Genomic DNA, 17511 nt, shown 5'->3' with positions numbered 1-17511 from the left:
TCATTTAAAACAACAAACATGATGCATTCTGAAGTGATTCGGAACTTGTAAACGCACCTCCATGATGTCCTTGACCAGTGGTGTCCAGCGGGACAGTTGATAGGTCTGCTCGCTCACTCGCTCTTTCCTGTCCAATTTCTTGCCTCGGCGGAGGGTTGACTGAAGAAAAAGAAAAACTTAAGTGTGAGATAAAATCAAACATAAATCTGAAAGAAAGGAACGCAATATAATCAGCATTTTTTAACAGTGCTAGCTAATGAGCTAATACTGCTTCCCATAGTGAAACCTACAGTATACCATACCATCCATATTTATGTTTTCCATACTTCACAGTATTCTATGTCCAGTGCAAATCTTTTTTTTTTGTATCTCTATGTATTCTTTCATGTTTATTCATGTCCTTAACACACAGTATGTAGGTAGCATGGTGGACGAAGTAGTTACTCCATCTGCCTCACTTTTCTGAGGTTCAGGGTTCAAATCTGGGCTTTGGCCCTCCTGTGTGAAGTTTGCATGCGCTCTCATGCTTGCATGGGTTGTCTTTTCCTCCCACATTCCAAACACATGCATATTAGGTGAACTGAAGACTCTAAATTGTCATCCATGGTTATGATTGTGACAGTAATAGGTGGTTTATCTATGTGCACTGCGAGTGACTGGCATCCAATTCAGGGTTGTACTCCGCCTCTCGCCAATGGTCAGCTGGGATAGGCTCCAGCACAACCGTGATCGTAATGACGATAAGTGGTATTAAAAATAAAAGCAGGGAGAAGTTGGGGGGCACCTGTGGGCAATTTTGAGTGTTTGATTAACCATGCATGCATGAAGTGTGGGAGGAAACCAGAGTACAAGCAGAAAACACAAGGAGAACATGCAAACTCCACACAGAAGTGTTTGAGGAGCAATTCGAATTCAGAACCTCTGACAGTGAGGCAAACGTCTGACAACAACATCTCAGTGATTATTTTTTGGTATTTTTTGGTTCCATCATTTTTAAGGATGTGCTATTTTTTCTGCATTTCCCTTTTTCTATTGGTTTAGGTAAAATTCCCTATGTGGGATGACTAAAGCCTATGTTTCTTCAAGAAATCAACAGAGACTTTGTAGAACATGCAGTATACTGTATGGTCCAAACACTCAACTAAACTGTATGTTAAGGATCTAATGATGTTCTCAATAGACTATCATAAACTGTGTAAGAAAAAGTAGCGCAAAGAGGAGTCACAAGAAAAGAGTTGAGAGAGTTACGTCTGTGACAATGGGGACTCCCAGATGAGCCATGTTGGTGATGATCTCACTGTCTTCAGGGGGGATCTGAGCATGCTGGATCAGCTTGTTCAGGTTCTCCTCCGTTATGCCTACACACACACACACACACATTGTATATTACATATGAAATCCCCTTGTGCACTGTATTTGTGTCATTAGTAGTTTTTACAATGTGATTATGGGAAAGCAGATACGCTATGATTGCCTTTGGCTGTTTGGGCCAATGAAGAGCCCATTCTATTTGGTTTTGGATACAGACAGGATATCCATAATTTCTTCTTTTTCTTCATCATTTAAACCGTGATTCCCAGAAGACTAAGGACATAACTACAACTACTACTGTTTAGATTCGTAGCAATATGTATACCACTCAAATTGCATTCATAATTTAAATGGGACTTTCAATGTGCATCAAATGCATAAGTGTTATGCATATCAAAACTTTCACACACTATCCATATTGGGTGTATTATAATTCATTACTGTATCACAATATATCACTGACGATAATTCTATCTAACTGCCACATCTGTGTAGGTGGCAGTAATACCAAAAGCACTCGACTGAGTGCTGTTGGTATTAAATTGCTATGTCTACAATTCCTCTATAAGAAAGATTCAAAAAAATTTGAACTGCATCCTTCACAATACAATTTATGATTTAAATAAATGATAAGTACAAAATATATTATAATGTTTAGTTCTGTGCATGTGTACCTCAAAAATCATCATCATCAGACTGTAATCATTAAGAATGTGATTAATAGCTCAATAATGTACTTTATCAATTGTGGAGTGTTCTTCATACCATTTTTGAGGAAGATGTACAGCAGGATGATACGAATTTTGTCGTATGTGCTGACGTTAGCATCCAGCAGAATGGGCACGATAGCCCTCATGGGATCCTTGATCTTCTCCCCCTCAGCATCTGTGCCCATCGCAAGGTCCTACAACACACAACTTTACATGCTTGTGTGTCCAAGAGGTGTTTCTTTTTTTTCTTTTCTTTTTTTATTCATCCTTCATCCAGTCCACAAGCAAATATTTTGTGATCACACGAGTCCAGAAAATAATACACATTTCAGCCTGTATCAATGTGACCATGATGTAATTAAACAGGCTCCACTGCTTGATGCTAGATGGAAACCACATACCTCACAATAGGGCTGTATAACCCTGAGATTTATCCTAGGCAATCAGGTAATGACGATAAGAAATGTGCTATAATTGAATATAAGAAATACCAAAGTAAAAGAAAAAAAAGTGTTCTAATGTAGAACACGAATTTTCTGCTATTAAATTTGGGGAAAATGTTGCTCCGATTTCACCTGTTCCACACGACACAGTTTGTCCACCGTTCCCTGGTAATGCTTCATGCAATCTTCAGCAAGCTGCAGGTGAGTGGAGTACTGGAAAACACAGCACACTACAATGAGCATTCCCACAGAAACAAACAAAAAAAGAAAAACACCCATTAGAACATAACCACACCTTGCTGAGCTCCTTCTGATACTGAGGCATCTTCTTCAACATCTGAGACAGATCCCTCATTGTCGTCTGTTGAAAGTCAAGCAACATCAAATCACAAACGCAATTAGTCGCTGATCATGAACTACTTCATCAGCGTTATTATATTTCCACACTTTGGACAAATTGTACAAAAGTGTTGAGACACTGCATCACCTAAAATTCTCGTGGAATTTAGACAGTGAACATTTGTAGCGAGTACTGTATTACTTATAGAGGAAAGGTATAAGAAAATGTGTGTCTGTCCCTCTTTTGCAGTGATAACAGCTTCCACTCTTCTGTGAGACTCTTTTTTTGTCTTTCCCTGTAGTCACCACATAAGGTCTTTGATGGGGTAGATGTCAAGTTCTTCCGCACCAAAGTCATACAAATCTGCATTTGAGTTTTGGTAACAGTGAAGCTAATGACTTTTTTAGTTGCAGACTGAAAACATTCGGGTTTGAAATCAAAAGATGAGCATGAGACAAGAGATGACTATTTCAGCCTCAGTTTCCAGGTATTAAATATGGATCTGATACACAATTTATGCTTGGATGAGACTACAAGTCAAATTTGGTCTTTTTCACGATTGCACAATTTGTCAGACTACTCCCATAAAATCTTGCCATATCTCAGTCAGACAGCGGAAACACTACACAACATGTATTCCAATAATACCATATCCCGTCTTTTACGGTCGCAGGACTTTATCCTGTCAAATCAAACACTGTCGGGGAGGCATTACCAGAAAACATTTCACCTTTCACTGAACTGGATAAAAACGTTACCAAGGCGACAACACGTTGGTGTCAAACAATGGATCGCTGCGGCAATGTTGGGGAAAAAAAGAACATAAACAGGAAAAAAATGTGTGAAGTTTTGGGCCATCAATTCAAGGACTGCTTGAGGTATGTTCACGTACGTTTAATACGATACGGCTCGCAAGCAGACAACATAATGTTATGTAGCCTAGCCAGCTAGTGCAAGCACTAACGTTTGCACGTAAACATGACGGCGTTCTGTCGAATAATGCTCTAAACCTTCCTTAAACATTGGTTTGTGCACGTGAATAAACGTCGACAACGGCAACTAAGTATGTTGACAATGGCAAGCATGGGAGATGATGCACTGGTCAGAGTAGGCAATCCTATTGATCGATGTCAAGGTGCGCTGTCGGAGAGTTGTCGTTGAAATGCCAAACTACACGGAACATAGCCTCTGTCGAATCATGCTCTAAACCTTCGGTAAACATTGGTTTGTGCATGTGAATAATCGTCGACAACGGCAACTAAGTATGTTGACAATGGCAAGCATGGGAGATGATGCACTGGTCAGAGTAGGCAATCCTATTGGTCGTTGTCAAGGTGCGCTGTCGGAGAATTGTCGTTGAAATGCCAATCTACACGGAACATATCCCCAAATATCTAACATGCTAGATTTTTCATTTTGGCATCGTAGGGCTATCGTTGGGCCAAATCGTTGGTTGTGGATTATGTCACACTACAAGTTTTGTCGTTTTCGACAAAATATGTCGGCCTGATTTGGGAAATTGCCCGCGATAGCTAATGGGGCCAATATCGGGGCTAATATCCTGTAGTCGGCTCTAGGCATTAGACAGTAAGACTGCATTATTTTTAATGGACCAAATTGGAATGGGTATTCACCAGATATCATTCGCTTGTAATAGCTGCATCAAGCCTGGGACCAACCAATGTCACAAAACCTCTGCATTCTTATTTCGTGATTTTTTTCCAGGGGTTCCGCCGCAGCCTCTTTCATTGTTTTGGACGTCACTCCCTTCAGTCTCCCATTCAGCAGGTAAATCCATGCTCTGTAGTTCTGGAGATTGACTTGGCCAGTCCAAAATCTTCCACTTTTTTTCACCTGATGAACTCCTTTCTAGTTTTGTTAGTGTGATTTGGGTTATTATCTTGCTGCATGATGTAGGACCTCCCAATCAGTTTGGTGCAGTTTTCTTCAAATTGGCAAAAGCTGTCTATGATGTATCAGTTTCTTTGACTTAATTTAGCGGCTGCCATGTGTTATACCAAAGAAGATTAGTGAACCATTCCAAGAAGAAGCCATGAAAGCCCACGACCTCCAGATTTATCTTTTGATATCAAATCCAAATGTTTTCAATTTATAGCAAAAATATAAAGGGATTGGCCTCACTGTTTCTCTTGGATGAGTGTAAAAGCCCTTCCTTTACCATTTAGAAGTTTGGAATTGTCCAGAATATCTTGGTATGGTCAAGAAATAAGATTCACAGGGAACTTAGAGGTCGAGTCAAACTTTTGATTAAGGAATGAATGAATGATTCACATTACCTTCTCTCCAGTGTTCATTCTCTTGCTGGAGGAAAACTCCTTCAGCTGACGTGTCACTTCCCTTTATGCCAAAGAAACAAGATAACGTTAGCATATTCCTGGATACGGCATTAAAAATACCGAGATGTATGGATGATGATGAAAAGTACTCACTGGGACACTTCTGCAATGTGTTTGTGTCTCAGGCTCACCCACAGGTCATCGTCTTCATGCAGCAGAACCTCTTTCTCACGAGAATCTCCGATGCCACTGGTGTCATACCTGAGCAAAAATATAATTCAGAACATTTGAGTACAAACCCAGCAGGTCTGATTTCTACTTACACCTTCAATAGTATCTAAAAATCTATAATTTCTGTATACTTGTAAACGTCGTTTTCAATGGGCAACAAGTCATAGCCCATAGCCTGGAAGGTGAGCTCATGCAGGACAGGTGAGACGGGGTCAAAGGCCCTGTCCAGGATAATCAACTGTGAACGAGCCTTATCTGGACCCTGCAAATTTAGACATACAATATTATCAATATTTTCAAGCTGTCATTTCTTCAGCACGACTAATACATGTTAAATAAAAGTATTTTGTCAAATGGAGAAAACTTGATCTCATTGTATACCCAAAAGATACAAAACTTGGACCAAAGTGCAGAAATAAGACTCACCTCTCCCATGGTGGGGTCATCAGCCTTGTAGGCGTCCAGTTTATCCTGAACCAGCTGAGCCAGGGTTGCATTGTCTTTGTAGTCCCTGATATATGGACATACACACAGATGGAACCATTTGTCATAAATAAATACAAGTGACAAATTTCGGGTCCCAGCTATCCTAGCTGACTTTGGGCGAAATGGCAGAGTAACATCTGTGAAGGCACCATTAATGCTGGAAGCTACATACAGGTTTTGGAGTAACACATGGTATGCTGCCATCCAAGCAATGTCTTTTTCAGGCACGTCCCTGCTTATTTCAGCAAGACAATGCCAAGCCACATTCTGCACATGTTACAACAGCGTGGCTTCGTAGTAAAAGAGCGCGAGTACTCGACTGGCCTGACAAGGGTCCAGACCTATCTCCCATTGAAAATGTGTGTAAGCATTTCGACTTCTGTCTCAGAGAAATTGTTTGAGCTGATTTTGCTGCGGGATCCACGTGGGCACTTTCCTAAGTGGTACTTATCAAGGAAGATTCCTAAAAGGTGTGCGTATCACAAAAATTCACCACAGGTGGACGTATACGCACAGTTTGATAGGTGTCTTTTTTTTGGGTCATATGCAATTTTCAGCTTTTGTACATATGCACACTTTTGGTCAGAATCCTACGCATTCTTTGATGAGTGAGGCCCCGGTTTCACTCAATATCAAAAACAGGCTATACTGATTTTTCACTTTATGTATGATTTTATGTTATGTTTTGTCAGTCCTTTTTAAATTATGCAGCTCATGGCTTTTGAACTACGTGTCCCTCGGGTATAAATAACCTGTTTTGATTGCAAAATTACATTTTGGCCTGTGGCGTGCGCAGGGGAGGGGAGAGGTGTGGCTGGCTGCCGCCTACCAGCGCTCACGACCGCTCCCAACTTTATAGAGGAATCAACAAAAGACACATTAAACCACTAATTTTATTTTATTTGTTCACGTGCTGTATTTTGTTTGCAATAAAAGATGCAACATGCTTTTCCGTTTTTGTCTCTCTGCAACATTATGCCACCACACTGAAAAAAGGCCCTTAATTTTACTTTATAATTGGTTGTATAAGATTAAAATGTGGTAAACTGATGTAATTTCCCCTCTTCTCCCCTAAAATAATATAAGTCAATTCAAAGGACATTTTTTAGTGTAGCAGCAGTAACACTGTTGATGGGCCACAATTATCTTTTTTAATTTTAGGCCAATTCCCTACAGGTGTGCTTGTGTGCGTACGGACCGTTTGCATTCTTTGGTAACTGAGGCCCCCGACCTCTACCCGATTGAGATGCTGTAGCATGACCTCAAGAGAGCTATTCAAACCAGACATCCCAGGAATCTTGCTGAACAGTTTTGTAAATAGAAATGGTCTCAAATTCATCTTGATCGTTGTGTACGTCTGTCCTGCAACTACAGAAACGTTGGGTTGAGGTTATTGCTACCATAGGAGGGGCAAAAAGTTATTAAATCTAAGGGTTCACTTACTTTTCCCTCTCTGTCCTGTGAATGTTTATATGTCATTTTCAGTAAAAATATGAAAACATAATTGTTTGTGTTGTATTAATTTAAGACGACTCTGTTTATCCTTGTCATGAAGATCATCAGACTACATTTTATGATCAATTTATTCAGACATTAAAGAAATTCCAAAGTCTTCACATACTTTTTCCTCCCACTGTATTTTATTATCACCCCACAATAGTAGATTATTGTTAAATATCCACTGTCTCACCAAGTCATATAAAGCATACAAAACAGGCAACACTGCAATGTAACATTGTTCTTATATTTTTAGGTTGCGCCCATTGATGCCATTTAGCGGCGTCTCACCCTCTATATCTGACTGCAGGGTATTCCTTCAGTGTGGCACACAGCGTGGCCAGTTGCTCAGCCAGCCTCTCCATCACAGGATTCTTCAGCTGGGTCTTATGAGGGCTGTAGAAACTGTGGAAAGCATCAGCATTGTCCAGAGAGTATACCTGTACAGAAATAACCACACAACTTACACCAGGTTTTGCCATGGCTCAAAGGTTTGTTTTCTGTATCCTCAATCGCCCAAAGCTTCTTATACAATGCCCTCTTCTTTAAATGATACTGTAATTTCTATGATTTTTCAGCAGTGTTATTCTCTCATTTTATGAGCACCAATTTTTTTCAGAGACTAAAATATTTCCTATTGAGCGAATTCCATGTTTCTGATTCAAAAACCAAAAAAACATTCCACACAAATACAGAGGGTTTTTATTTAATCAAGTGCTGAGAGTCCACTTATTTCAAGGTGTCTATTCAAGAGGATATTTGTATGAATGCTTGTGTAAGGGTGAAAAAGACTATTGTTGGAACACTCTCGGTCTTGGTCTTGAGACCGGTCTCAAGACCATATTTTGAAGGTCATGGTTTTGTCTTAGACTCGACTCCCAAAAACTTTGGTCTTGTCTCAGTCTCGGACTGAGACAAGACCAAAGACTGGCCAGACTCTGTATTTTCTGTCTAGCCCGCTCCAGACCAGCTTCTTCATTAATGTGATAAGGAGAAGCACTTGGTAAAATAACAAATACCTTCAATGCATGTGTTACCAACCCCCCAGCAGCCCCGTAATGACTGCAACTTGTGGTGTTGCGACTGAGACCGATCTCAAGACCACATTTTGAAGGTCTTGGTTTTGTCTTAGACCCGACTGCCAAAAATGTTGGTCTTATTTTGGCCTTGGTGAGTTCTGGTCTTGGCCAAGTCCTGGTCTTGGATAGTGTGGTCTTGAGCACAACACTAGACTAGACACACCGATGTCCATTGATTGGTTGATGGAGAAATGTTCCAAGTTTACAGTCAAGTTAATTGTATGACACATGATCACATTAGCAGTTTCTATTTGCGTGTCCCTTTGTTCTTGGTTTGTAGTTGGAGGCAGGAGGGTGTGGAGGGTGTGAGGTGTTTACTGCGGCCACAATAACCACAAAACCTAAAAAGTCCATGCTTGACATAAATGTGCAAAAAAAATGATCTATCCTCCTGTCCTCTTGACAATGCTTCTGCCTTCTTTGACTTAAATATGTCCTTTTTTCCATCAATGTCTTTGTCTCCTCTCATCTCCCATGGATGTCCTTTATGGGCCTGCCCTTATTCCTCCCAATCTCTCATGTCCTTGCCTCATTTTCTTCCCTCTCTTATGATTTTTCCTCTTCTCCTCGCCTTCATCAATCACCATCCCTGCCGCCTCTCACCCCATCTGCCTACAGTCACATGACCACGCATCTGCACTGCAGAAGGGTCCCTGTGTTAGTCCTGCTACAATTGACCGACAATCGCTGTGTTGCTCTTGGCTCATCCAAAATGGGAATGTGCATCAGCATGTAGGCGGGGCTTTGAGGCAGCACTTTGCCTGGAGCAGAAAATCACTGACTCTGAATTAATAACAGTAGACAAGATGGAGCAAAGCATTGTGGGATGAGAAAAAACATCCTCAGATAAGAGGAAGGAGAAATATTAAATAAATGTTGAGGGGGAGTTGGTGTAGCGGGGGGATGGGTAGGACAGATTTATACATACTAAGGGCAAGAAGGTGAGATTGCTGAAATCAAAAGACAATAGCAGAGAGGGGAGCTGATAAAGGTACGATAAGTCAGGTGACTCCGCAGCATTGTGTTCAGTGAACAATGGTTGTTACCTTTTCTATCCCTGTGTTACTATTCTTGTCCCTGTCCTTTACAGCTGTCCAATCCACACCATTGATCTCTGCCTGCTAATCTCCAAATAGCTGATTGTTTACAGTCAAAAGACTGTCGCTTAAACAGTCAATATAAAACTGTGACTAAGGCACCATGTAAACAGCCATTTCTGATTAGCTACTTTCATCTATAACCGCTTCATAAGACAAATAGCATATATGAATGGATGTTGTGTGTCTTTTTATGTGTTATGGTTTGTTTGTTTTTCTGCACTATTTTCTTTTGTGTGACAGTGGCCTCTTAGAAAAGTAATTTCGGCCCTCTGTATGGTCCACATATGTTGAGGACTGACAATAAATACTACCATACCATACCATATTAACGTTGCTTATAAAATAGTGCTTTTACAGTTTGGACATTATGAAGTTCTGCAGGGATCATGAAACGGACTATAATTCATTTTTAGTCTCTGAATGGAATATTCACTAAGCAATGTCAAGAGGTAGAGGGTTTTGAACAAACCCTTAATGACTTGTTTTCACCAGTTTCTGAACTTGACTAAACTCACAGATGTTTACCTGAGACTCGTAGGGCAAGAAGGCGATGTTGATCTCTGTCAGCGTCTTGATTGTTTTGGAAGCACGGCTTTTCACCAGCTCATTGAACAGAGGATCAGGACACGCTAGAAGGGAGAGGAACAAAATGATCAATTATTTGAATGTTTTAGGAATACAAGACCTGGGGCTTGCAACTAATTTAGTACAAGCCCAAAAATAAACCCAGTGATACTTCACTGTTCTGAAGCCAAAATTATAGGGACAAAAAGAGAACAAAAATAAAAATAATAAGCAGCACATTGAGAAATAAAAGAAACCAAAAATGCACCCAAGATAGAGAAGCATCCAAAAGTGTAAAACAAAAAAAATTGGGCCATCTTGCAAATACTCACAGTCAGTGAAGAAAACATGGGCTGCTTTGTATTTCGCTGAATGAGGGTCCTTGAAGTCTGCGATGAGGGTATGGACCGACTGTGGAAGGAGAAACAGAAGCCATGAGGAGGTCTGATGGAGGCTTCCGGGTAAGCGTGATGCAAACAATTACCTAGACACTATACTTGATCGTACACTGGGAACAGGGACAGGGCCAGACCACAAATCCTCATATAATTGACGTCCATTAGAATTGAATACAGTGGGTATGGAAAGTATTCAGACCCCCGTAAATCGTTCACTCTTTGTTATATTGCAGCCATTTGATAAAATCATTAAAGTTAATTTTTTTCCCCTCATTAATGTATACACAGCACCCTATATTGACAGAAAAAAATTGAATAGTTCAGATTTTTAAAGATTTATTAAAAAATAACTGAAATATCACACAGCCATAAGTATTCAGACCCTTTGCTCAGTATTGAGTAGAAGCACCCTTTTGAGCTACGACAACCATGAGTCTTTTTGGGAATGATGCAACAAGTTTTTCACACCTTGATTTGGGGATTGTCTGACATTTCTCCTTGCAGATCCTCTCCAGTTCTGTCAGGTTGGATGGTGAACATTGGTAGACAGCAATTTTCAGGTCTCTCCAGAGATGCTCAATTGGGTTTAAGTCAGGGCTCTGGCTGGGCTATTCAAGAACAGTCAGTGTTCTGAAGCCACTCCTTTGTTATTTTAGCTGTGTGTAGCTTTAGCTTAGGGTCATTGTCTTGTTGGAAGTTGAATCTTCGGCCCTGTCTGAGGTCCTGAGCACTCTGGAGAAGGGTTTCGTCCAGGATATCCGTGTACTTGACCACATTCATCTTTTCCTCGATTGCAACCAGTCTCCCTGTCCCTGCAGCTGAAAAACACCCCCATAGCATGATGCTGCCACCACCATGCTTCACTGTTGGGACTGTATTGGACAGGGGATGATTTTCTCCACACATGCCACTTACAATTAAGGCCAACAATTTCTATCTTGGTCTCATCAGACCAGACAATCTTATTTCTCACCATCATGGAGTCCTTCAGGTGTTTTTTTTAGCAAACTCCATGCGGGCTTTCATGTGTCTTGCACTGAGGAGAGGCTTCCGTCGGGCCACTCTGCCATAAAGCCCCAACTGGTGGAGGGCTGCAGTGATGGTTGACTTTCTAGAACTTTCTCTCATGTCCCGACTGCATCTCTGGAGCTTAGCCAAAGTGAAAAAAAAAAAAAAAATCATCCATCCATTTTCTGTACCGCATTATCCTCATAAGGGTCACGGGCATGCTGGAGCCTATCCCAGCTATCTTCGGCCAAGAAGAGGGGTACACCCTGAACTTGTCGCAGGGCACATAGAAACAAACAACGCTGTTATTGTCATGGTCTGTGTTTTGGTTTGGGTTGTGTTTAGTCCAGCGGCCGCCACCTGTCCTTGCTCAGGCGGTGCTCGTCCAGGGGCCGCCACCCGTCCTTGAGTCAAGCTGAGAGAAATGTGAAAACCCACCACCCACCCTATTACTATGGTTACCAGGTCCCCAACTGGCAACCATTATCCCTGTACCGTGATCGTGTGTGGTGGCATGTCATGCATTCAAATTGTGGAGACAGGTGGGGGTGAGGCGAGGCGGTCATGGGCATTGATGACCCGCAATCGTCACCCCCACCCGTCCAACCAGCTCCCTATAGAATGTGCAAATGTATGTGTTGCATTAAAAATCTGAGTGGGAAAGGCATGGCGGGCCAGAGAGCAGGCCGGAGTGCTGGAACACCTGCAGTGTTCTCCGAAGCCCTCTTTGTGAACAAGTGCGTGAGAAAAAAGACTTAACAGTTTAAGGACAATGTTCCTCAACGTACAATTGCAAGGAATTCAGGGATTTCATCATTTATGGTCCATAATATCATCAAAGGGTTCAGATAATCTGGAGAAATTACTCGAAGCGGCAAGGCCGAAAACCAACATTGAATGCCCATGACCTTCAATCCCTCAGGTGGCACTGTATCAAAAACCGACATGTGACAATGTGTACAGGATATCAGCACATGGGCTCAGGAACACTTCAGAAAACCAACGTCAGTAAATACAGTTCGGCGCTACATCCGTAAGTGCAACTTGAAACTCTAGTATGCAAAGCAAAAGCCATTTATCAACAACACCCAGAAACGTCGCCGGCTTCTCATCTAAAACGGACTGTTGCAAAGTGGAAAAGTGTTCTGTGGTCCGACGAGTCCACATTTCAAATTGCTTTTGAAAATTGTGGACGTCGTGTCCTCCGGCCCAAAGAGGAAAATAACCATCCAGACTGTTATGGACACAAAGTTCAAAAGCCAGCATCTGTGATGGTATGGTGCTGTGTTAGTACCAATGGCATGGGTAAATTACACATCTGTGAAGGCACCATTAATGATGAAAGGTACATACAGGTCTTGAAGAAACATATGCTCCCATCCAAGCAATGTCTTTTTCATGGACGCCCCTTCTTATTTCAGCAAGACAACAGCAAACCACATTCTGCACGTGTTACAACAGCGTGGCTTCATAGTAAAAGAGTGCGGGTACTAGACTGGCCTGCCTGCAGTCCAGAACTGTCTCCCATTGAAAACGTGTGGTGCATTATGAAGCGTAAAATGCGACAACGAAAACCCCGGACTTTGAACAGCTAAAGGTGTACATCAAGCAAGAATGGGAAAGAATTCCACCAACAAAGCTTCAACAATTAGTGTCCTCAGTTCCCAAATGTTTATTGAATGTTGTTAAAAGAAAAGGTGAAAAAAGGTGATGTAACACAGTGGTAAACATGACCCTGTCCCAGCTTTTTTGGAACATGTTGCAACCATAAAATTCTAAGTTAATGATTATTTGCTACAAACAATAAAGTTTATCAGTTTGAACATTAAATATCTTGTCTTTGTAGTGTATTCAATTAAATATAGGTTGAACATTATTTGCAAATCATTGTATTCTGTTTTTATTTATGTTTAACACAACGTCCCAACTTCATTGGAATTGGGCTTGTATAAGGGTCATTGTCATATACTGCCCTGCAGTTCCATTATTGGAGCCAGGAGGGCGCTTTGCGCCCCTCCCCCCCCCTTTCTGTCTTGAATCAGCCTCATCACCACCGATAAGCCTGCCTGTTCCCAGAAATCCTAGTATTGCAGCCTCTCCTAGTGGGACCATGGCCAACCTTACTCAAGTAAGCCAATTAACTACTCGTTCAGTTGTTAACTCTTGTGTCTCCTCGTTCTGAGTGCTCCCCGGTGTTCCTGACCCACGTCCTTCCTGCCACCAAGCCAGCCGCCTGTTCTGTCCACTGCCTGCCACATGTCCACGCCGCCGCCTGCCAACACATCCAGGACCACCTCCATAACCTTTCCTCAATAAACTGTTCATCATTTTACATCTGCCTCTGCCTGCTCTTGGGTCCAGCTACTCCCCACACGTGACAGTCATAGCCAGTACCTGTGTGTTATTAGTGTGTTACCCAACTTCCATTAGTGAAAGATGCTGTGGAGCAATAGCTAAGTTAGTGGCCTAATAAATAATGATAATTTTTCATTATTAATAAATAATTATAGTTTTTGCTTCCAAGATGGCGCCTACCAGTGTGGTCGCCTCGGTAACGCGCTCTCTAGTATTGTCTTTGTTTTTGTGTTTTTCGTCCGTCTTTGGAGGCCTTACACGACTCACTTACACAAGGGGAGACCTGCTAACCATCAAGGAGGCTACTCCGGACTTTCTGTCACCAACTTTCGAATATCCGCTCAGTTTTTCCCCGAGTTACTCACCGGAGCGGCGTCCACGGTTTTCAGCGCATGGAGACGGAAGCGGCACCACAGAGGGAAGCGAGCCGGCATTCAGGTGATTGGCGTTCCCGTCGATCCACCTCGCGAATGTACGCTCCCTACCCAACAAAATGGACGAGCTTCATCTTCTGTTAAAGACCAGTAAAGACTTTGGACGTTCCGCGGCCATGTGCTTCACGGAGACCTGGCTTTGCGACGCTGTACCCGATGGCGCCGTCATGCTTCCCGGCTTCAACATTCAATGAGCGGACCGCGACATGGAATCATCGGGGAAAACAAAGGCCGGCGGGAAAATGCCTCCATATCAACGAAAAATGGTGTACGGACGTCACGGTGCTCAGCACACACTGCAGCCCGCATTTGGAGTCGCTATTCTTAAACTGTAAACCATTCTACTCGCCACGTGAGTTTGCATCGTTCATACTGGCTGGAGTCTATATTACGCCTCAAGCTAACACGAACGCCGCATTGCTAACGCTCGCCGAACAAGTCAACGAAATTGAAGAAAAACACCCTGACTCACCCCCTCATTATTCTCGGGGACTTTAACAAAGCTAAACTCAACCACGAACTCCCTAAATACAAGCAGCACATCGACTGTCCTACCAGGGAAAATATACTTTAGACCACTGCTACACTACGGTAAAAACGCATACCGTGCTATACCTCGTGCAGCCCTGGGCTCGTCTGATCACTGCTTAATTCACTTAGTACCGACGTACAGCCAAGAACTTAAATGTGCGAAGCCTACAGTGAAAACAGTCAAAAAGTGGACCAATGAAGCCAAGATGAAACTTCAAAGCTGTTTAGACTGCACAGACTGGAGTGTCTTTGAAAATTCAGCTGGCAGCCTGGATGAATATACGGACACTGTCACATCCTATATCAGTTTCTGTGAAGAGGTTTGTGTACCAACAAAATCATTTCGCACATTCAACAACAACAAGCCGTGGTTCACTGCTAAACTTAAGCAGCTTCGCCAAGCTAAGGAGAACGCATATCAGAGCGGGGACAGGGCCCTGTATAATCGAGCTAGAAACCAGCTTACTAAAGAAATTAACATTGCAAAGAGGATCTATGCAGCAAAGTTGGAAAAACAGTTTAGTGCAAACGACTCTAAATCAGTCTGGCATGCATTCCAATTGCTGACTAATTACAAACGACGATCCCTCCAAGCTGAGAACAATAGCACACTAGCCAACGACTTGAATACCTTCTACTGCAGATTTGAAAAGGACAGTTTCACACCACACACCCACCCGGCCGCACCCGCGACCACAACCACACCTCTGACTTCTGCGTTAACCATCCATGAACAGGATGTGAGACGCATCTTCAAACAACAGAAGATTAACAAAGCGGCGCCCCAAGGTTGTGTCCTCTCTCCGCTGCTCTTCTCTCTCTACACGAACGACTGCACCTCAGCGAACACGACTGTCAAACTCCTGAAGTTTGCAGATGACACCACTGTCATCGGCCTCATCAAGGACGGTGACGAGTCTGCATATCGACAGGAAGCGGAGCGGCTGGAGCTGCGGTGCGGCCGACACAACCTGGAGCTGAACACGCTCAAGACTGTAGAGATGATCGTGGACTTCAGGAGGCATCCTTCGCCACAGCTGCCCCTCACGTTGTCCAGCTGCCTTGTGTCAACCGTCGAGACCTTCAAGTTCCTGGGAATTACAATCTCTCAGGACCTGAAGTGGGCGACCAACATCAACTCCGTCCTCAAAAAGGCCCAGCAGAGGATGCTGCGGAAGTACATCGGAGACACATTCCTTGTGTGTTTTGGACATACTTGGCAAATAAAGATGATTCTGATTCTGATTCTGATAATCCATCAATTTTCTGAGCCGCTTCTCCTCACTAGGGTCACGGGCGTGCTAGAGCCTATCCCAGCTATCATAGGGCAGGAGGCGGGGTACACCCTGAACTGGTTGCCAGCCAATTGCAGGGCACACATAAACAAAGAACCATTCGCACTCACATACACACCTACGGGCAATTTAGAGTTGTCAATTAACCTACAATGCATGTTTTGGGGTTGTGGGAGGAAACCGGAGTGCCCAGAGAAAACCCACGCAGGCACGTGGAGAACATGCAAACTCCACACAGGCGGGGATGGGGATTGAACCCCAGTCCTCAGAACTGTGAGGCAGACGCTCTAACCAGTCGTCCACCGTGCCGCCTAATGATAATAAATAATAACAAAATAAAAATATGCTGTCACATGGTGCACCCTTAACATTTCTGCCTGCCTCCTCAAGTATGTATTCCTAGAACCGGCCCCCGTATGATGCTCATTTCAGGTATTTTAAGTCACGTTACTTGTTGGGCAGCTAATGGGTCTTTTTTTCGGGCATTATTTTACGTCAGGCATCTTGTTTTGCAGCTAAGGGGTTCTAAGAAAAGAGAAGTATTGATTGAGTCTGTTGGCCGCCGTTCGCGGCAGTATTCACAGCAGTTATTATATTGTCTTCCTTTCTACATCAAAGCCTGTCGAGTGTGAGGTCTATACACTGTAAAACAGGAATATACCAGACAGTACAAGGCGGACTGAGTAAGGTATTCAAGCTTATGAAATTGGAATTGTGTGTCAATATTAAAGCCACATTGATTCTCCTCTTGTGTCTGGCCATGCTCTCTGATCAGTGTGTATATTTGGATGAGGTGTTCCAGCACATTTTATAGTGTTTTTAAAAATTAATTTTCAAATGGCAATACTGAAACACAATCATAGAGAATCAAGAAACCATGGGATGTGTGCATCTTAGCATCACCACGACAATCATTTATAATAATGAGAGCGGGGATGAGGAGGTAGATGGAGGGGAGAATTAATGTGTGCCTGGCCTGCTAACCTTCTCTGTCGGTGTAATCAAAAAAATGGCCTCTAGGGTGGGAAGAGGCTCTCGTCGCTTGTTGATGTCTTCCACAACTAGTTGGATGGTAAAGAGAAACATTGTTATTCCAGTTGCACTTGCAGAAGTACACCCACAGCACAGTGTTAAATGGAAACACGTTAGGTGAGGCCATTTCACTTACTGGTGATGCCCTCTGTCATGATGTCTGTCATCTTGCAGCAAGAGGACAACATCCTCATGCTGAGCTGGTCCACAATCAGGGCCTGGAAATAAGAGACAACACACAATATACAAACAACTGCAATTAATCCATCCATCCATTTTCTAGAGCACTTTCCTCATTGAGGTTGCAGGAGAGCTGGACCCCATCCCTGCTGACTTTGGGTGAGAGGTGGGGTACACTCTTGACTGATCCCAAGCCAATTTCAGGGCACATATACACAAA

At 42.8% G+C, this 17511-nt stretch overlaps 1 protein-coding gene across 3 annotated transcripts in view; it reads right to left on the bottom strand.

Annotated features, from left to right (window-relative positions):
- Window positions 1-17511, bottom strand: part of stxbp1a (syntaxin binding protein 1a) — a 46344-nt gene that overhangs the window by 15411 nt on the left and 13422 nt on the right. For all 3 annotated transcript variants that reach the window (XM_061698701.1, XM_061698700.1, XM_061698702.1), the window contains exons 3-16: window positions 17248-17329; window positions 17064-17140; window positions 10391-10469; window positions 10020-10123; window positions 7607-7755; window positions 5759-5843; window positions 5464-5594; window positions 5255-5362; window positions 5102-5162; window positions 2760-2825; window positions 2597-2677; window positions 2077-2215; window positions 1249-1358; window positions 58-159 (exon numbers count right to left, since the gene is read on the bottom strand). In XM_061698701.1, the coding sequence (XP_061554685.1) occupies window positions 58-159; window positions 1249-1358; window positions 2077-2215; window positions 2597-2677; window positions 2760-2825; window positions 5102-5162; window positions 5255-5362; window positions 5464-5594; window positions 5759-5843; window positions 7607-7755; window positions 10020-10123; window positions 10391-10469; window positions 17064-17140; window positions 17248-17329 (1374 nt within the window). The remainder of the gene's footprint in view (window positions 1-57; window positions 160-1248; window positions 1359-2076; window positions 2216-2596; window positions 2678-2759; window positions 2826-5101; window positions 5163-5254; window positions 5363-5463; window positions 5595-5758; window positions 5844-7606; window positions 7756-10019; window positions 10124-10390; window positions 10470-17063; window positions 17141-17247; window positions 17330-17511) is intronic.

Source organism: Phycodurus eques, chromosome 15, assembly GCF_024500275.1.
Source record: "Phycodurus eques isolate BA_2022a chromosome 15, UOR_Pequ_1.1, whole genome shotgun sequence".
Lineage (NCBI taxonomy): Eukaryota > Metazoa > Chordata > Actinopteri > Syngnathiformes > Syngnathidae > Phycodurus > Phycodurus eques.
Note: the sequence above shows the minus strand (reverse complement) of the source record. Positions and strands in the feature narration are given on the sequence as shown.